At 46.6% G+C, this 21,626-nt stretch overlaps 1 protein-coding gene across 1 annotated transcript in view; it reads left to right on the forward strand.

Moving 5' to 3' along the window:
• The window catches only part of LVRN (laeverin), a 541,073-nt gene that overhangs the window by 234,368 nt on the left and 285,079 nt on the right, over nucleotides 1-21,626 (forward strand). Inside the window, exon 6 of the mRNA XM_085632644.1 lies at nucleotides 2,016-2,129. Within this exon, the coding sequence (XP_085488770.1) occupies nucleotides 2,016-2,129 (114 nt within the window). The remainder of the gene's footprint in view (nucleotides 1-2,015; nucleotides 2,130-21,626) is intronic.

Raw genomic sequence — 21,626 nt, forward strand, 5'->3', positions numbered from 1 at the left:
TGCTGGCTGCAGCACCCACCGCTTTGCAAAATATCAACACTTTACATATCCCTGCAGTACATGGCAGGCACCATGCGTTGCTGCTACATGGTGCAGGGAGACCCCCAGTGCCCACAACTCAGGGCTAGGAAGGAAGGGGGGCCTGCTATGGGCCCCCAATGTCCCTTTCCGCCTGCCTGTTCATGGAGGGTTAACCGTCATGAACAGGCGGGCGGAAAGGTACATCGTAATCCCTATAGCGGTGCCTGGTAGGCACTGCCACCATTGTAGGGAATACAAGGCCCTCCGCTGCACCGGCGGGCTGTTGTATGAAGTCGGCGCATATTTTGAATTTTACATAGCTCACGTTAAAGATGTTGACTTCTAGATTTTTTCAGAGAAGAAATGACAGAACTGGCCTTAAAGCAGGGCACACTCCGATTTTTAGAGACTTACATATAAATGCTGTTGGTAGTAAGGTTATTTGCAACTGAAATTTTAGGCCATGTTATGGAAGAGTTTGATTCAATTACACAGGAAAACAATGGGGCATATTTAACAACTAAAACTCCGATACTTTAGAAACGCAGGGCTGCACCCTATTTACTACAATACGGTGCAGTCCTGCATTTCTCCCTGCGATGGCGCTATATTTAGCTGCCTAGCGCAAACGCAGGAACCCTTGTAGAAAAGTGCAAGGGTGCCTGCATTGTGAGAAATTATTGTTTATGTGCAGGAAGGTGTCCCTGCCTGTAAATAAACAATCATAAATGCGGCCACAGCCCGTGCAGGTAAGAGCGATGGGGCACTGGGGCCGGGTGGGAGGGGATTTCGACAGATGATGATGAGGGAAAATTAATTATTTACTTATTTTTTCCTTGTTGTCATCTGTCGAAATCCCCCTCCACCTGGCCCCACTGCTCTTACCTGCACAGGCCGCGGCTGCATAAATGGCGATTTGTAACTTCTATGTGTGTTGCTTGTGCAGCACACACATAAGTTGCAACTCGTCATGCTTAAAATGATTGTTTATGGGCAGGAAGGGACACGTTCCAGCACGTAAACAATCATACATGGCGTTTTGCTGTTTCTATGTGTGCTGCACAACCCAGCACACATAGAAACAGCAAAAACGAAGAGAAATAAAGCATTTCTCCTCGTTTTGCCTGTTTAAGACCAGGTCTTCCCTGGTCTTAATTTTGGTGCTGTCCCATATTTACTCCACCCTTGCAAATATGGGGCAGTGTCAAAATCAATGGGTGTTGCAGCAGAACGCTCACCGCCCACCCATTTCACACTAAGTATAGTGAGAAAGGGTGTCTTATTCACAAGGCGGCATTAAGCCATGTTAAGTGGCTTAACACCGCCCTGTGAATAAGGTGATTAACTCCGCCTTTTGAATGAGGTGAAGCCCCTATCGCCACGAGATCATCAGAAAAAGAGACGTTCCTGTGGCGATAGGGGCTTGTAAATATGCCCCAATATTTTCAAACCAGTTTTTAACAGTTTCACCTATATAAGTTAGGGGCTGATTTAGAGTGTGGCGGTTGGAGGCTACTACATTGGGATGCCCCTGCTATCCTGAGGGACCGCCGACCACCATTTTTCGAGCTGTACACTAACCTCCCAGACAACTCTAAATATAAGTGGGAACCAGCTACATGTTTGACCAGAAATATGTCTATTTAACAAAAGAGGTGCTATATCTAAATACATGCATGTATCTAATACCTTTATTTACAATACTGTGTAATACATTTACAGTTCAAACCCAAATATTATTCGATAATGCAAAAAAAACTGTTTATAAGCTTACATTAGTTGTTAATAAATGTCAAGCTTCATTTACTGACTCCGTTGCTTACAATCGGTAACAATGAAAATGTACTATGAACATGGGTTTTTGATGTTGTGACCAACAAATTTACAGTTTTAGAACAAACCAATAGGAAAAAATAACCATCAAATTGACCAGTACAATGTATACCGTTAACAGAACTGTCTTTAAAGAATGTTTGTTTTCTCTTTTTTTTAAGTGGTTTGGAAATCTTGTTACCATGGAGTGGTGGAATGATCTTTGGCTCAATGAGGGATTTGCATCCTATATGGAGTACATTGGTGCTAGTTTTATCAATCCCAAGTTAGAGCTGGTAAGCATTTACACCAAATATCCTTCATCTCAATCTTGTGTTAACAGCCTATAAAATGCATATTTAATACTCTGCTCTTCTTTCCTTTCCAAAAACATCTCATGAATATATGAACGAAGTCTTTTTCGTAGAACTTTTCCTGCGGACAAAATATTTTGCAAAATATATTTGTGCAGGATATTATTCACGAAAAGCAGAATTTATGCATCACAAAAGATAATTTTAGCAACAAATGTAACTGACTTTCTTGTTTTTATTTTGTCAATACAGAGATAACCATATTGATGATGGTCACAATCTTAAGTTTATGATTCCAAAAATCACCGTTTACCCTAAACGTTTCACATTCTTTTACATATTTTCCTTTGAACAATGTGCCTGTCAGATGTTATTCCTCCTATACAGTACTTGTTATATTTGAAAGTAAGCAGAACATAAAGTACAACCAGTTACTTGGCCAAATCATCATAGCATAGTGCAAAGGGCTCACTATGAAACCGAGTTGTGTAGATATATTTGACATTCCCTCTATCTCTGAGCCTTTACCTAGAGCAAGGGCTTAAAAGTCAAGCCACATGTGTCAAGCGGTAGTGGTTGCTGTATTAGAGTTGTTCATAAAAGAGGTAAGAGTGCCCAAAAAAATCATTCAAGCTTATTCAAAGTAGCAAAAAATGTGATGAATAATGCTTTGCTCAATGTTTTCAGTGCCCTGATGGCCTAGAAGGCCAAAATGTACTCCAACAACAATGCATAAGTCTAACTAAAGCTCTATGCTACATTGCCCACAGTACGTATGCCTCTTCTAGCCTCTGAACTTCAAGATAAGAGCCTGCAACTGCTTTTGCAGCACACATCAAAGACAAACTCAGAGACCGCTCTTCTGTTCTTCCAGATAACAGCTATACCTGTTGATAATGCAGTTCATTCTCAGGACTGGTAATTGCCGGTTTTGGGGACTTCAGGTCCCAGTGGACATCTTGGTTCTGGAGTAGGGGCTGCCTAGAAGATCTGTGCTGCAAAGCGCATTGTGCCCTCTCACCACGCGGGACCCGTAATTGTTGCATCCCAGTGGAATTCTTGGTGTTGAAGAGGACAGAGGAGGAGGGGGGCTGCCTAGCAGCCCTGAACTATAAGGCAACCTGAGCCCTCTCGCCTCGTGGGACCCGTAATAGTTGCATTTTATGACTTCTGCTCCCAGTGGAAATTTTGGTGCTGGAGGAGGGCAGAGGGGGAGGGGCTGCCTAAAAGCCCTGCACTATTAAGCTCATTTAGTCCTCACGGGCATGTGGGATGCAACAAAGCCATACCATCTTTCTTAGCCTGTACATCCAAGAGAATACTAATTTAGGTACTTTAGCTCTTCAGCTATTGAAGCTACCATGGATCTTGCCCAGTAATTTGCTTGACAGTATGCTCCATCAGCCGAATAGTGGCAGGGGACTTTTATTTCAGCACTGTTAGAAATGGGGGTCTCTAGTTGGCAATGGTTTGCACCTTTGTCCAAGTAGGGACCCTTCTTCCTAGTTAGGGTAAGGGAGATACACTCCAAAAATAACCCCTGCTCACCCCCTTGGTAGTTTGGCATGAGCAGACATGCTTATCTCAGAGGCAGTGTGTAAAGCATTTGTACACACATACAGTAATACAGTGAAAACACTACAAATGGACACCACACCAGTTTAGAAAAATAAGTAATCTTTATAAAAACCAAACAAGACCAAAACGACAAAAATCCACAATACAGTAATAAAAATATGCCTTTTAAAAGGTAGAAACGGTTCTGTCCACAGCAAACTATAGATGTGGCATTTTCAACACAAAATACCTTGGATGCGTCAAAATCATAAACAAAAATAGGCGCAGGGAAGGTGATGCGTCGGTTCCTTACGCGCAGGGAAGGTGATGCATCGGTTCGTTACTCCAGGGTAGGTGATGCGTTGGTTCCTTACTGACACGCAGGGGAGGTTATGTGTCGGTTTCTTAATGAAGGGGGGTGATGCATCGGTTTGCTACTGAGCAGGGAGATGATGTGGCTGTTTCTTACTGCAGCCCTAGCGTTGATATAGACTTGGCACCCCGGTGCAATGCATGAGGATCGGGGATGCATTGGTTCTTGATGCAGCGACAGCAACAGCGCTGCATCGGTTTCTTCAGCTGCTGTCCCACGATGCGTTGGTTCTTGCAGCCGCACAGTAGGGCCTGCATAAGAATCAGTGCAGTGATCTCGGACTTTGTAGATCGATGCACTTAATGCGGCATGCAACGATTTCTCCAGCGGCGGCCAGAGGCTGCGTCGGTTCCTTCGGCGATGCATCAAAAACGGGTGTGGATGCATCACGCTTCTTGTTCTTGCGTTACTTCTCCAGCTCGCAACTGCAGGAACAACCTCCAGAGCCCCAGAACAGCAACAGGCACCTCTTGGCAGATCAGAACTCCCAACAAGGAAGTTCAGGGGAGCTGGGGGTGACGTCTTTGTATCCCTGAGACTACAAAACAGGAGGCAAGCTCTACTTCAAGCCCTTGGAGATCTTCCTCAAGCAGGGGACACAGCACACAGCAAAGTCCTTGTCTTTTCATTGGCAGAAACAGCCACTGCAGGCCAACCCCAGACAGCACACAGCAAAGGGGCAGTATTTCTCCTTCAGTTTCTTCATCTCTTCTCTTTGGCAAAGGTTCCCCTTGAACTCCAGAAGTAATCTAAAGTTTAGGGGTCTGGGCCCCAACCTTTATAGTCCATTTTTCTTTGTTCTCTAGTGTCAGAAAGGCTCTGTGCTTAGTCAAGACCAGTTCTGTCCTCTCTGGTGAGCTTCCTGGCAAGAGACAGCATTGTCCAAAGCAGACCAGGCCCATTCAGGTGTAAAGGAAATCTCCTCCCCCTACTCTAAATGCAGCCAAGCCCTGACTCATGCAGGAAAGGCAGGACACATATCACCCCCCCCCCCAGTGGCTGTCTGAGAGAATGCACATCCCCAGCGCCTGTCACTCCAAAGCCAGACAGTCAATCCACTTATCACCAGAGGCGCACAGGATGGCTAAGCAAGAAAATACCTACTTTCTAAAAGAGGTATTTTCAAACACAGAATGTAAAAATCAAGCCTGGACATAGAACTCTGCTCTGCCACCGGAGTTTGCAGTGTTTTGCCTACTTTGCGCTCTGTTGAAAACTCAGAGTTCAGGCAAAACTCTGACTCCGCAGTGGAGTGGAGTTAGCCAGCCCCCCCTGCACAAAAAAAGGGGGAAAAAGGCACTGACTGCTGCTGTGGCCTCTCTGGGCTGCCCTCCTCATTGCCGTGGACTCTCTCACCGTCTCCTCGTCCACCCACGCAAACCCCTACATCGGACGTACGTCTTGGTAGGACTGCGCATACGCGCACCTGCGTGCATTCGCAGGTTTTGCAAGACGTATGCAGGCGAGGAGACGACAAGAGAGACCATGGACCAAATTTGCGTCTTTTTCTTACAAAATCTTGAGGATTCTGAAGGTACCCGGGGTTTGTGGATTCCCCTGGAGGGGACCAAGAAATTGGCCAAAATACAGCAAATTTTTGTTCTTTTTGGGAAAAATGGGAAAAGGGTGCTGCAGAAGAAAGCGTCTGTTTTTTACCCCTGAAAAAGGTATCCACAAAGGGTTGTGCTAAAATCACCATCTTCCCAGCTTTCAGGAACAGGCAGACTTTTGACAGAAAACCAACATTTTCTACACAGTTTTGTCATTTTACTGAGGCATAGACTATTTTTCAACCTCCATCAAGGTAGTTGTAGAAATAGGTGTAAAAGCAATAATGGATCCGGGAGAACTATACATGTCTGAAAAGTAGACAATATTCTGAATTCAGCAAGGGGTCATTTGTTTAGATCCTTCAAGGTTTTTTTTTATGGAAACCAACAATTGAAATAAAAAATATTGAAATTGAGTTGGAAAAAACAGCCATTTCTGCAAACGTTTTCTCCTATAACTTCTTCTAAGTATGGCATATTTTTTAAGGCAATATACAGTTATGTCCGCTGGACCATTCTGGTTGCGGGGATATATAGGACTCATAGGTTCACCAAGAACCCAAGCCAATAACTGAGCTGTGTCTTGCAATGGTTTTTCATTGTGTACTGGGTATATAGCAATTCATTTGGTAAAATATAAAGAGTGAAAAATGGGTACCAAGGAAGCCTGTATATTTTCGAAATGGGAACAAAATCTAGAGTTTAGAAGCAGTGGTTATTTGCACAGCTCTGAAATGTTGGGTACCCACACAAGCATGTGAATTAGAGGACATTTTTCAAAATGACTTCTTTTTTGCACATTGTCTTACTTTTGGCAGACATAAATGCAAAGAAAGACAATTGGTAATAGCACTTGTTCTACCATCCTGGGTTCCACTAAGTCTCCTGATAGAAATGGTACCTCACTTGTGTACGTAGGCCTAGTGCCTGCGACAGGAAACGGCCTAACATACAACGTGGACAAATAGCATTTTTCCAGTGAAAACTGACCCTGTTTTTTTGCAATGCGCCTAGCTCTGCAATTCAGATCCTAGCTCAGCTTGCACCTAAGGAAACCTAGCAAATGTATGCATTTTTGAAAACCAGACATCCAGGGGAATCCAGGATGGTGTGACTTGTGTGGCTCTCACCAAGGTCTGTTACCCAAAATTCTTTGCAACCCTCAAACTTTGTCAAAAAAGAACACATTTTCCTCACATTTCTGTGATGAAAAGTTTGGAATCTGCGTTGATCCACAAACTTTCAACCATCCAGTATTCCCCAAAGTACCCCAATAAAAATGGTTCCTCAATTGTGTGGGTAGGCCTAGTGCCCGTGACAGGAAACGTCTCAAATCGCAACGTGGACACATCACATTTTTACAGTGAAAAAGGGAACTTTTTTTGCAATGTGCCTAACTGTGGATTTTGGACCCTAGCTCAATCGGCACCAAGGAAAACCTAGCAAACCTATATATTTTTTAAAACTAGACACCCACAGGATTCTAGGATGGGGTGGATAGTATGGCTCTCACTAGTTTCCGTCACCCAGAATCCCTTGCAAACCTCAAACTTTGTCAAACAAAACACATTTTTCTCACATTTCTGTGATGGATAGTTCTGGAATCTGTGTGGATCCACAAACTTCCAGCCACCCAGCATTCCCCAAAGTGTCCCAATAAAAATGGTACCTCAGTTGTGTGGGTAGACCTAGTACCCGTGACAAGAAACAGCCCAAAACGCAACGTTGCCGCAACACATTTTTCCACAGAGAACTGACCTGGTTTTTGCATTGTGTCTAGCTGTGGATTTCAGGCTCTAGCTCAGCCATCATCTAAGCAAACCTGTACATTTTCGAAAACTAGACACCTAGGTGACTCCAGGATGGGGTAACATGTGTGGCTCTCACTAGTTTCTGTTACACAGAATCCTTTGCAAACCTCAACCTTTCTCAAAAAAACACATTTCCCTCATGTTTCTGTGATGGAATGTTCTGTAATCTGTGTAGATCCACAAACTTCCCCCCACCCAGCATTCCCCAAAGTCTTCCGATAAAAATGGTACCTCACTTGTGTAGGTAGGCCTAGTGCCTGTGAGAGGAAACATCCCAAAACGCAATGTGGACACATCACATTTTTCCAGTGAAAACTGACCCTTTTTTGCAATATGCCTATATGTGGATATTATTATTGCAATTTGTAGAGCGCAAACAGCTACCTCCGACGGAGGTGTCCCGGCGCTAACAGTGATTGCGAGGGGAAAGGTACAAGTAGGGGAGGGCTTTAAGGCAGGCTAAACAGCTAGGTCTTAAGAGACTTCCTAAAAAGGAGGTCTGAGCTAGCCTTACGGAGATGCTCCGGCATGGATTTCCAGAGAGCGGCGGTTTTAAAAGGAAATGAGCGACCGCCTAGTCTTGCTTTTTTTAAACGTGGAATAGCTAGGCGGCTCTTATGATTCGATCTCAGAGTTCTGTTTTGGGTATATTTGGGTAGTCTTATTTTTTTAAGTGTTTGGGGCCATTGTCATTGTTGGGTCTGTAGGAGAGGGTCAGAGCCTAAAATTAGATTCTCTTTTTAACAGGCAGCCAATGTAGGCTGCGCAGATGTGGGGAGATGTGATGGTGAAGTGGAACGTTCCTAATAAGCCTAGCGGCTGCATTTTGGATAACTTGCAGCTGTCTGATGAGGTAGTCTGGGAGACCCAAGTAAAGGCTGTTAGTGTAGTCCAGCAGAGAGGTAATCAGTGCGTGCACTACAGTTTTCCTACATTCCATTGGAAGGAGATGTAGGAATCTCCTTAGGGTTTTCAGCTTCCAGAAGCATGAGGACGAGATATGACCTATCTGGGCTTTTCCTGAGAGGGCGGAGTCAAATTTAAACCCTAAATTTCTCGCCGACGAGACTGGTAGAGGAGGTTGATTCAGTTCCTTTGGCCACCAAAGCTCAGTTTTTGGTGGTGATGGCTGGTTAAAAAACAGAACTTCTGTTTTGTTTGTGTTTAATTTTAAATAGTTGGCTGTCATCCATGATGAGATGTTAATCAAGCACTGTTTAAAGTTGGTAAAAACTGCCTCAGAGTGATACCTGAAAGAAAACACCAGCTGGGTGTCATCAGCGTATGAGATCACTTTGACACCATATTGTTCAATGATTGAGGCAAGTGGGGCGAGATAAACATTCAAAATGGTTGGGCTTAGGGCCGAACCCTGAGGGACTCCACAAACAATCGGGCGGGCAGTGAATACATAAGGGCGTAGACAGATTTTCTGGGATCGGCCTTCTAGAAAGAAGTGGAACCAAGTTAGGACGGTGCCTCCCACGCCCATCTGCTCAAGCCTCTCCAGAAGGATCAGGTGGGAAACAGTGTCAAATGCTGTGGACAGGTCCAGCAGCACTAACATTGCGTAGTTACCCTGATCCATTGTTTCTCGTATCGTTTCTGCCACTTCCAGTAGGGCAGTCTCTGTATTATAGCCTGCCCTAAACCCAGATTGGGAGTCATGTAGGAGTTTGTTCGATTCAAGGTATGCTGAAAGTTGTTTCTGTACTTCCTTTTCCAAGATCTTAGCCGGAGTTGGCAGAAGGGAGTTAGGTCTAAAATTCTTTAGTTCGGTAGGGTCAGCATCAGCTTTTTTTAGGATGGGCTGTACTAGTGCGGTTTTCCATATAGGTGGATAGATACCAGTATTCAGGATATTGGATCCTAACTCAGCCGGCAGCTAGGGAAACCTAGCAAACCTATACATTTTTGAAAACTATATACCCAGGTAGATCCAAGATGGGGTGACTTGTGTGCTCCACTGTTTCTGTTACTCAGAATCCCTTGCAAAGCTCAAACTTTGTAAAAAAAAAAAAAAGTCCTCACATTTCTGTGATGGAAAGTTCTGGAATCTGTGGGGAGCCACAAACTTCCATGTACCCATCATTTTTCAAAGTCTCCCGATAAAAATGGTACCTCACTTGTGTGGGTAGGCCTAGTACCCATGACAGGAAACGGCCCAAAACGCAACATGGACAAATCACATTTTTCCAGTGAAAACTGACCCTTTTTTCGCAATGTGCCTAGGTGTGGATTTTGAAAGCTAGCTCTGCCGGCACCTGAGGAAACTCAGAAACCTTATACTTTTTTTAAATTAATGACTTCAGTGCGCCGTGTGCGTGTTCGTCATTACATTGAAGAAAAACAATGCCTCAGGTGGTTGGGAAAGCTCTTCCCCACCTCCTGAGGCCAAAAATAAAAGGAAATCCCTCTGCTGTTTCCTGCGAAAGGGTTAAACTGTCTTCTATTATATTGCCCAGCCTTTGCCCAATCTATGAAAGATTGGGCATTATACAAGCTCAGCTGTTTAGACTTGGCCCAAAGCCCACTGTCATGCCTGTGGCCCACAATCAGCCTACTGCCATAGTCCATCAAGATCTGTCATGCCCTGCTTTGGCAGTGGCTCAGTCTACCATCTATAGAGGCTGGACTGTGCCACGCAGGGGTGTTGGGCAGCCAAGGATGTTTTGAAAAAGACTTAAGCCTTGATGTTGCTACTAGATTCCAACATGGCAGGAAGAGAATTAGCCATTCCTTGGGGGGGAGGAGAGGAAGGGAGTAGCCGGGAACAGAAGGGCTCACAGGCCCCTAACAATTTATCTGCCATCTGCTGTCTGCCCGTATGTAATTGTCATGGCTAATGTCCCTCACTTTGTCCCTTAGACAATGGAAACTTCTGTCCAACTGGAAAACAAGGTTCTCCATTTGTTGCAACAACAACAAACTTTAATACCTCAGCTGTACTCAAAATCCTGATGGTACAGGCTGTTGGGTAGGTGGGGCCTGCAACCAAGAGCCTCATTGACAATTGTGTAATTGTCAGCTTTAACCACACCAGTATCATCCAGAGCATACTTGTGTATATTGATTGGGAGAACTGTTATTCTGGTGTAATTAAAGTTCTATCGTTAGCCTATTTTCATTGCTATCCTAACATGGAATCAAGGTGACTGGATCCTGTTACATCTACTAATTCCTCACCCATCTCATTTTAATGAAAAATCGCTTCTCTGTCCTTGCACATCTGTATGAAACATGGAGACCATCTAATCCTCTTTGATTCACCTAACATTAAAAATAAAGATGGTAAAGCCTTTTAGCAAATAGTTGGGCAGAGTGGTCGACACTGTGCAAATCTGCCAGAGGTTGACATTTAAGTGAGAGAGTAGACGGGCCATTTCAAATCTTTATATTCTTTTCCTCTGCCTCCACTTTCACCTTCTTTTAGCACACTAAATGATACCTCCAATCATATGAGTATCACTGATCTCCCTATTAGGTTCTCTCTGCAATAGACTGAAGTAACAATTGCCTCTCGGAGACAGGGAAAGGACCTAGGATTGGACAAGGTCCCTGTGGACATGTTCCGCTATGATCTCTGCATCAGGGCTCTTATATTAATTTAGACTCAAGCACAATTACAGGGAGAGCCCTGATAACCATTACCAGGAAAGAAGCTGAGATTGCACCATTAAAAAAAAAAAGGTAGAGCAATTTGCCTAGTAATTATTGGCACATAAGTCTTCTGGATAATCTCAGAGAGATCTTTTACAAACAGGTCCTCACAAGACAGACTGGACCATTACTCATGATGCTCTGAGGAACCTCCAAGCAGGGTTCTGACCAAAAACTGGAAAGGTTGACCAGGTCTTCCATTTCCTGTCGATTAAATTGAAGACGGTTGACAATAATGGAGGCACCCTGTTTATCGCCTTCGTTGGCCTGCGACCTGCTTTCAACCTCGCTCTGAGAGCCAGTTTGTGGGAGGGTTTGTAAGGTCATTCCCAGTGATCTTTTGAGGATTACGGTCTGATTGCATGAGGATAACAATGCGCAAATAGGTCAGAGACAAGGGTGTGAACTCACTGATACAATAAGTAGCAACAAAGGAGTCTGGCCGGGTGTTCTGGCCTTGACACTTTGCCTTCCGTTTACAGTGAGTGTATCCCCTTTTTGGTTGCCTGTGCAAATGATTCTCCCATCCTAAACTGTGATAAGGTGCTGGTACTCCTCTTCACTTGTGACACTATTCTCATCTCAAAAAACTCCATCTGGGCTGCAAACACTCTTAGATTGGTTCTTCTTATTTTGTGAGAACTATGAGCTAGATATCAAAGTGCAGAAAACAAAATGTATGGTGTACATAAAAAAAAAATAACTATAGGGGAAATATTTGTTTGGGTGTGAATGCCCTGGAAAGGGTTAAAGAATTTGATCACCTTAGAGTGAGACTTACCAATTCTTGGGAGCCCCAAATTACAGGGAACTCTTTCCTGATTAAACACAGATCCTCTGCTTTAGTGAGATTCACAAAAATTGCATCTTTTTTTCTAAACTCCTCAGTAGTTAAAAAATTGCTTCAATGTATGGTGCAGAGTTGTGTGGCCATTGCTATTTGGCAAAACTAGGGCGGTGGTTAATTTGTAAAAAAAAAGATGTGCTGTGGCTCTTGTCAGGAGGCAGCTTGCACCAGCCCATTTCTCCTGTTAGCGCCACCTAAAAAATAACCAACTACTAACCATAAAGGTGGGGAGAGGATGTGGCATAATGGCCAGAGCTGTCAACTTTGGAGCTGGGGAACCAGGTTCGAGTCTTGGTGTCGGCATAGGCTGTGATTCGGGGTCAATCACTTAATCTCCCTGTGCCTACCATAAATTAATGTGTCCTTAACTGGTGCTCATGAAAAGCGCTGGTGTTGATGATTAAGCACTGGTGCTGACCACCGGAAACCACTGGTTCAAATTAAGCACTGAACTAGGGTGGCTGAGAACAATTCTTTAACGTCTGTTTTATACTTTAGGGAGGAACGCTGCACTGCTCCCTCTCAGATTAGACCTTGCTCCTAAAACCTATTATACTTATTGCCAGACTAAGGCCTGCACTGTTTTGTCTTCAAAACTGGAGTTCTGTGAGTTGGAGCCATACAGGGATGGGCATGCAGACATAATTGTCTGTTTCAACACTCAAACAAGCATTGGCAAAGCCAGTAGGTCTCGCCTTTATGGTGCGATACCTCAGATATATGTGTTTTTGTTGCTGCAGTGTGTGCACCGTTGATCTGCGTTTTTATTCTGATGCAAGTGTTAATGGAATATGTATTTGTGCATGCTGTGTTGCCTTTTTTCTGGGTGGTCAGTGTTTTTGTAATGTGTTTTGAGTGAGGGAGTTGTGTCAAGATCAGCACACATTAGGAGGTGTGTCTATGCGAGTGAGTAGTGAAACATCTGTAGCTTATGACTGAGAGGCATTAGGGGAGCTCTGTGTTGGCATCACCATGTATTAGATGAAGAGCCACAGGGCAGAACGGAGGAAGGAGAGAATATGTGTTTGTGAGCACCAAGTTTGGATAGAGGTGCATTGCGAGAGCTAAGTATGCCCCAATACTGTAATAGCTTGCAGCGTGGAAGGTCAGGATTGGGGTACATTGGTAGAGCTGATGGTGCCCCATTAGTGTAATAAGAGAGGGTGTATAAGGTCTGGATCTAGGTACTTTGGCATAGCAGTGCATGTCGGTGTACGGTAAAAACAGATTGTGTGCTAGGCCCGATTGAGATACATTGGTTGAACTGAGTGTGCCCCATGTTGTATAGCAGAGGGTGCGGCCCATCCGCTTGAGACACGTTCACAGAGTTGTGGCATTCCACTACTGTAAGAGCAGAGGGTGAGGCCGGTCTGGATTGAGGTTGGCCTGCATGTGGATCAGTACACAAATAGCCGAGGGTGCAACAGTTCAAGACTGAGGTACATTGACAGAGCTGTGAGCGCCCCGGAACTGAAATAGAAGAGGATGGCGCTGTGCTCCCCAGTACTGAAATAGTAGAGTGTAAGGCACATCAAAATTAAGGTACATTTTCAGAACTATGCTTCGCCCAGAACAGAAATAACAGAGGATGTGGGAGGTCAGAAATGAGGTACACTGACTGAGCTGTGTGCACCACGGTACTGAAATTGCAGAGGGCGTGGCTTGTTAGCAATCAACGTTGTCTGACTCTGCTACTCAACTCAACTGTTTCTGATTGGAAATTATAGTAGGTGAAGAATCAAGTAATATAAATTCACTATTCCCCTATGCCACTTAACTATTATCGAATGCACCACCCTATACCTATACATACCATTTCTCATTTAACAACTCGTCACCAATAATTGCATTAAATAAATATGTTCACCCAAGACAAACCGGGGATACTGACAACATGGTTAACAGAATGACAAAAGAAATCTCCAACCATCAGCTTTAAAGTGCTAACAGAAGACGCACAACTCTCAAGTCATGGACAGTGAAATAAAAATATCAACAGACTTAATGTTCAAGGAACACTTTTAACATCCATGTTCCAGAGCAGAAACTGCAGGGGTTCTGCTCTTCTGCACCACAGGCGAGATTAACCAACCAAATAACAATGGCAGCGCTATCCTCAGAGGAGAGCTGGATGCGGTAAACTAAACCCGAGTGCAGCACCCGGATCAGAGACAGTGGAACGCTTTCATTACAGAATGCTGGTGCAAGGTCGGACTGTAAATACTGTATTTGATGCTAGTGCCTGTTATTTGCCCTTTAAAAAGCATCGGCAAAGCTAGTAGACATTACTTGAATGTGCTATGGTATGGAAACACATGCATGCGCGCATGTTTGAAGTGGTGGCAGCAGTTTATTTCTTGAATAAGCCGTAACACATGCTCCTAGTGGATTCCCACGAGGATTGTCGAGCAACAGCAAGCACTGCATGCCCGGGTAGGAGGCTCAAGTCCATTTACTTCCTTGTATTTACTGTAGTGTCGCCCCTGTGACGGAACAGAGGCGACACGAGAAGATGCATCTGTAGAAGGGAGTTCATGCCCGACCCCTGCATGTTGTTAGCAGTGGAGTGGTCGGGGGTCACTGTAGTGGCATGATTGAGGGAGGCGAGACGTAGGTGCAGATATAACAACTTTTATTTCTTTCGTGTATCAGATATAACGGCCCACGAGGAGCAGGCGGGGAGACAACCGCTCGTCAGGATTCCGCGCTCCGTCCCTGTCCGCCGCGCCCCCCGTGACGTCACCGCCGACCGCGATATCCGATTGGCCATGACGTCAGGAGGCCGGGCAAACAGGGAGGAAAGACTGCGTGTTTCCCTGTGGCGCTAGTACGCTAACCTCACGTACGACATCTCCCTTATTAACAGAAAAAATAAGTAAAACACATTTTCATCTCATAACAAAGTCATCAAATCTCTTGGGTGCTCTGACATGCCGTGTCGGCCTGCTAGGGGTAACATACGGGGTTTGTCCCACCCCACCAGCACCAGTACCGCTTTGGCCCGAGCTCCCCATGCTGCGACTGTCACACCTAACTGGTCTGGAGCCTGTACCCATCTGCCTCTCAGCACCTCCCGTGCCATGCCATGTGCTCCCACTCGTGTGTGCACTTCCGCATCCAGCCCAACCTTGTGCGGGGGAATTACCCCCAACCTCATCATCGCACACGCTTCCGCCAGTGACCTTGTTGTCTTGCCATTCAAGCACATTACCATCGCTCTCGGACTCACGCATGTGACTATTTTTCATGATAATTTCCTCTTGCCCAGCTTTGAGCTTGACAATGTCGTCCTTGCTACGCCATCCCCCACCTTCCAGACACACTGCCCCTCTGGTCGCTCCGTGCACCCGCAATGGGGTTTGAAATACAGATTCTCCCTTCATTACTTTGTAGGGCTTCTTCACTAGTACCCAATCTCCCTGCGCAATTTCCTTCGGTTTGGCTCTGTTAACCTTGTCAGCATACAGTCTATTGCTCTCTTGCTTAGCCACTATTCGCTCCTTGACTCTCAACCCCTCTTCCTGTATATCCTCAGTTCCGTCCCTCATGTCATACCAATTGTTGAATTTGGGGGTAAGCTCGCTCATGCACCTTCTCCCTCTCATCAAACAGAACGGCGTGTGTCCTGTGACTTCATTAGGCGTGTTATGAAAGGTGTGCACCTTATCTGCCAGAAACGCCTTCACGTTCATTTGAGACGCAACAGCCTGTTGGACACCTTCTTTGAGGAACCTGTTCATCCGCTCGACCTGCCCATTGCTCTTCGGACTGTACAGTGGAGTCTTCTCCTGCTTGATACCCAGCTTGGCCAGGAATTCCGTCATATGCCGGGACAACAACTGGGTACCATTGTCGGAAACCATGATCTTCGGCTGCCCCTCCGTCGTGAAGATTTTCTTCAGCACCTTGATCACCCGTTCAGTAGTGACCTCCCTAACAAACTTGTAGTGGATCCACTTGGAGAAGTAGTCCGTGAGAACAATGAGATGTCTGCAGTCATCCGGTAGAATGGCAAACGGGCCTGCGAAATCTATGGCAATCTTGCACCATGGGCCGACTGGAATGTCCACCATCTGCAGTTCCCCCTTGGCCGTTTTCCAATGTTTGTCGGCTCTCAAACACGGCCCGCATCTGTCAATGAAGCCGCAGACGTCGCTGCACATCCCCGGCCACCAATAGTATTGTTTGAGGAGATTTTTGGTGGCAGTACTCCCCGGGTGGCCCCTGTGAGCAATCCTGATTAGCTTGTCCCTCAGACCTTCCGGGGGCACAAACAGTTCATGCCTTTTCAGAAAACCATCTTCAATCGTAAGTTCAGCGCTTATCTGCTCGACAAATCTGAGTGCCCCGTGCAAGTTCTGGACCGGAGGCCAATGAGTCGTCATGTGGTCCACTACCCTTCGGATGGTCACGTCCTTTTCCTGGGCAGCCAGCCATTCTTCTTCAGAGATAGATCCCTCGCAAATGGCTGTCGCGTCTACCATCGCCACCACACACTCCGTGTCGTCCAGGGAACCCTTTTCCTCGCCGGTGATTGGCAAGCGCGATAGGCAATCCGCCCTGCTGTTGAGGCCACCCTTGATGTGTCTGATGGTGAAGTGGTATTCTTGCAATTTGGACAGCAAGCGCAGGAGTCTCGAGCTGGCTTTTCCATTACCGCGGCCTTCACCGTCCATCATATAAATCAACGGTTTGTGATCCGTGACTAGCTCGAACTCCTTTCCCCACAGATAGTTCTTCAGTTTCTCCACTGCCCAGACGCACGTGAGCGTTTCCCGCTCGATGGTGCTATAATGTTTCTCGGCGTCGCTCAGCGACCGGGATATGAACGCGATGGTGCTTTCCTTCTTCCCTTGGAATTGGCAAAACACTGCGCCGATACCCTTGGCGCTGGCATCGACAGTGATGACATTCCGGTGATCCTTGTTGTATGGCTGTAACACTGGAGCCGCAACAATGGCCAGCTTGACAGATTCGAAGGCAGCGCGTTGTTCCTGCGCCCATACGTACTTTTCGTTCTTCCGCAGCAGTTTCCTAAGAGGCTCCACCGTGAGTGCGTAACCCTGCATGAACTTCGAGTAATACTCGCTGAGCCCCAGGAATGACCGTAAGGCGTCCTTATCTCCGGGACATGGGGCATCTCGAATGGCCTTCACCAGGTCCTCCTTGGGCGCAATACCATCCGGAGTCAGAACGTGCCCCAGATAGTCTATCCTGCTCTCCATGAACTTGCACTTGTCTTTGGAGACCGTCATCCCTTTCTCCCGCAGAATCTCCCGCACCGTGCCCAGCAGCTCCAGGTGCCCCTTCTCATCCTCCGTGTGGATCAGGATGTCATCCTGGAATGCTTCGACGCCCTTCATGTCGCAGAAGAGCAAGTCCATCAACTTCTGGAAGACACCCGACGCCGATGCAAGGCCGAAGGGGAGACGGACATACCTGTACGCTCCGAACGGGGTGATGAAGGTGGTCAGTTTTTTGGACTCCTCCGTGAGGCACACCTGGTGGTATGCTGATTTCAGATCTATCAGAGTGAAGAACTTGGACCCTGACGTGGATGACAGAATTTCTTGGATGTTGGGCAGCGGATGGCAGTTCACTAGGATATTTTTGTTCAGGGACCGCAGGTCCACACATAGACGAATGTCCCCTGTCCTCTTCTTCTTGGACACCACAATCGCGGACACCCATTCTGATGCGCCTGCCTCCTCTATCACTCCTTCCTGCTTCAACTTATCGAGGACCACCTTCAGCTCCCCTCTGACGGAGAGAGGGACTGTTCTGACCTTATGCTTTATCGGCATTGCCCCTTCTTTCAACTGTATGGCGTGTACAAACCCTCTCACACGCCCCACCTCATTTTTAAAAACGGACTCAAAGTTGCCAATGACCTCAGCCAATCCCCCATGCACTTCGCCTGGTTGTATGTAGCTGACCCAGTCATCGCGCAGAACTATGGGATCGTCAGCCCCCGGGACTAGCATCACACCTAGCTTCGCCAGGTCCTTCCACCCCACAAGGCTTCTCCCTTTCTCAGCCACATAGATCTTTGTCATCACAGTGCGCCCTCGAAAGGTGAGTGTATCGCAGAAAAACCCTTTCATCACTATATCCTGTTTCCCAAAGGCCTTGGGATTCACATCAGTCTCACGCACACCCTGCCATTTCGTATCAAACGTGGTGTCAGATATCAGGGTTATCGGTGAACCGGAATCAGCCGTAAACTGCAGTTCTACAGCACCAATCATAACGGAGCCAATAGGCCCCTTCACTCTGCCGTCCTCGGCATCAATGGACAACACTATGTCCGCACTCGCCTCCGCATCGCTATCGCTATCGCTCACCGAGCTCACTTTCATACCCCCCCCCGGTCTCCTTGTTTTGCAATTTGCACACAGCTGCAAAGTGGCCCACCTTCCTGCATTTCGTGCAGCTCTTGGTCAGAGCCGGGCAAGACCTGCTGTCCGCCAAGTGGTCCCGTGCCCCACATCTAAAGCAAGCGAACGGCTTCCTGCCACCCCCTCTATCACTCGCTGCTTTGTCAGGAGTCTTAGACACACTTTTACTTTTGTCCTGCACGTAGCACACTGTCGAAGCCTGACTTGTGCAGGCAAGCTCCCTAGTGGACACCATGGAACGTTCAATGGCCTTCGCAATGGCCACCACATCCTTCAGGGAAGGGTTCCTACAGGACAGCAATCTCTCCTGCACCTTCTTAGAGTGGCAGTAGAACACCACCTGATCTCTGATGTAAGTATCGGTCATCTCCGCAAATTCACAGTCTTGAGCCAGAACGCGTAAGCAGGCAATGTACTCCTCGATAGTCTCTCCTTCTTCCTGTCTCCGCAAAGCAAACTTATGGCGCCCCACCATGATGTTACCTTCCTCGGAATACTGCAGTTCAAGCCGTTTAACTGCCTCCTGATACGCATTCAAAGGAGCAGGAGCCCCAGGGGGGTCCACGAACACTGGCAGACTGTCGAAAACTTCCTGGCCGGCCTTCCCCAGCAGTCCGAACAAGAGCGCCTTCTTGCGCTCGGGGCTATACCCCTCACCGTCTATGGAAACGATATAGTTCTCAAACGCGCGCAGCCACCCCTTCCATTTCATGCACGGCTTACCAGGAGAATCGAGGAACAGGGGAGGTACACAGATGTTGGCAGGCTGCGCCATCGTTGGAGAACAGGGACCACAGCAGGAGGACTACGACCTCAAGGACAGCCACCGACCAGGCACGTCCGACAGCACGACCTGGAACCTCAGCACGCAGAACTGGGCCACGCCAGCAGATGCACCTGCAGGTAGGGCCCCACACCCACCGGAGCACGCTGGTGGAACAGGGACGGGTGGACCTCACAGCACACCGCCTGGGCACATGAGACAGCAAGGTCAGACACTCCAGCCCCCACCGCAGGCAGCAGACTGGAACGCCGGGGCTCAGAGGGCACACACAGCACCAGCCTGCAGCAGGACGGAAGAAAACTTCGTCAGGAGTCCCACGGGGTTGCAAGGGGACCAGTAGGAGGCAGCACCGCAGCAACGGAGGAGCGCGAGGCGCTCTGGACACCGGATTTCACTCGTGGGCCGCACAGCATTAATTAACCCTCGTCGCCATTTGTAGTGGCATGATTGAGGGAGGCGAGACGTAGGTGCAGATATAACAACTTTTATTTCTTTCGTGCATCAGATATAACGGCCCACGAGGAGCAGGCGGGGAGACAACCGCTCGTCAGGATTCCGCGCTCCGTCCCTGTCCGCCGCGCCCCCGTGACGTCACCGCCGACCGCGATATCCGATTGGCCATGACGTCAGGAGGCCGGGCAAACAGGGAGGAAAGACTGCGTGTTTCCCTGCGGCGCTAGTACGCTAACCTCACGTACGACAGTCACGTGTTAGCACATAATAAAAGGAAGCCCAGGTGGACGTGACGGGGTAGATGCACGTCGGCCGGAGCTCTGAAACGATACCCTGACTCCTTGCATAATTATTGCAGCAATGCACGGCCTTAAGTATAGGGACGCGCTCCCAGAGTTTGCTGCGTGTGCTGGACACGCCTCGAGAACAATACATTTACCTCACCAGCTGAAGCCGATCCACTAGCAGCCAGAATCGAGGCCCTTTGATCATTTAATGCTTTTAATCGATTTTATTCTTCTTAAGACATGCCTTCAAATTACAGACAAAAGGGACGCACCAAAAGCCAGAATGCATGGGCATGGAGAAATAGGTTTATGCAGCACACACCATGTCCCTTGCTCCCAAAGGACCGAACCTACAGCAGGGCCACTGGAATTATGCTGCAGGGTTCGATCAAAATATGCGGCGAGCAAGGGCAGGTTATACGGACCAACACTGCACATGTTGTGGTAGCATTACTTCATTATTTCATAATTGCTGCACATTTTAACACTGTATCGGTAAAGGTGTTACCTCACTAATACTAGTTCAACACCTAGATACAGCAGTAGGCAACTGAGATGTGAATGGTCAAACTTTGAAAAAGGGTCTCCCATTGCACAGGTAACACGAGTGGCAGTGAGTTTAGTAACTTTTGATCCGTGTGTGCTAGAAATATTTTTTAGATAAAATCTTCAGATTTTGCAAAAATGCGGCAAATCCTTACTTGTGTAGAAAACACAGCAGCTGCAGTCACATAATTCCAATGCACCTTCCTCCGAAATGCAATATATGTACACCGGTATGGATGGATGCAACTCAGCAGAGAGGGGTAAATGAAGTGAGCATCTATTCTCAGACCTGAAGGTATTTGATGGCCGACTTATCTTGTGGAATGCCTGCGCATACCGACGTCCTACTGTAGGTAATTTGTGGCCTCAATGACACATAACAGTATGCACCAGTAAAAAATATAAACCATATCGGTGTGTCTTTTGAGTGCAAGACTGCACACAGAATCTGTATTGTGGTCAGTGGGATCAACACACTGCAACTCCACATTCGGCTTCAGTTAACACAGAAACGTATCAATTCAGCTTTATTCGATTAAAATCATTAATCATAAAAGCAAAAACACAATGCATAAGAAGACAATAAACATAGCTACATTAACAGTTGATTCCTTGATTTAAAAATGAATTTTAAAAATGCGGTGACGGAAGCTACGACATAGGGTGAGTCTAACATTTGTAGGGCTAATAGTGCAGGGCGACACTGCCTAACACCAAAGGATTTCAAAACTGGCAGAATCCATCTTTTCCTGGGAATGGTATAAAATTTACATAAAAAGACAACATGTAATGTGGATTGGGTTGATATATCGTCACATGGACAATTACAAAGATATTTAGACCAATCATTACAGGCAGGACAACTTAATAACCTATGGATGATTCCCAAGCGGAAACGGACTAACAGAAACCTGTCAAAATCTCCAGTAACAATTGTTATGTACGGTTGTATTAAAAAATGAGTGGAGATCAACTGATGTGCCTGGACAGAAATCTTCTTCAGTTCTATAGACAGTCTGCAGTCATTTAAGTAGTCCAAGCACAGTTTTTTCAAGTCCTTTCTCGCAATCAGGGACAAAGAGGTAGGGTCATCATAAAATTCACAGTGATCCAGTTTACAAAAAAAAACATTTAATATAAGTTAGCCATCTTATCCTTGGCGCCCCTTCCAACTTTAAAACATCTATAACAATGTTACGATTCAAGGCCAGGT

Source organism: Triturus cristatus, chromosome 2_1, assembly GCF_964204655.1.
Source record: "Triturus cristatus chromosome 2_1, aTriCri1.1, whole genome shotgun sequence".
In the NCBI taxonomy this organism is placed as follows: domain Eukaryota; kingdom Metazoa; phylum Chordata; class Amphibia; order Caudata; family Salamandridae; genus Triturus; species Triturus cristatus.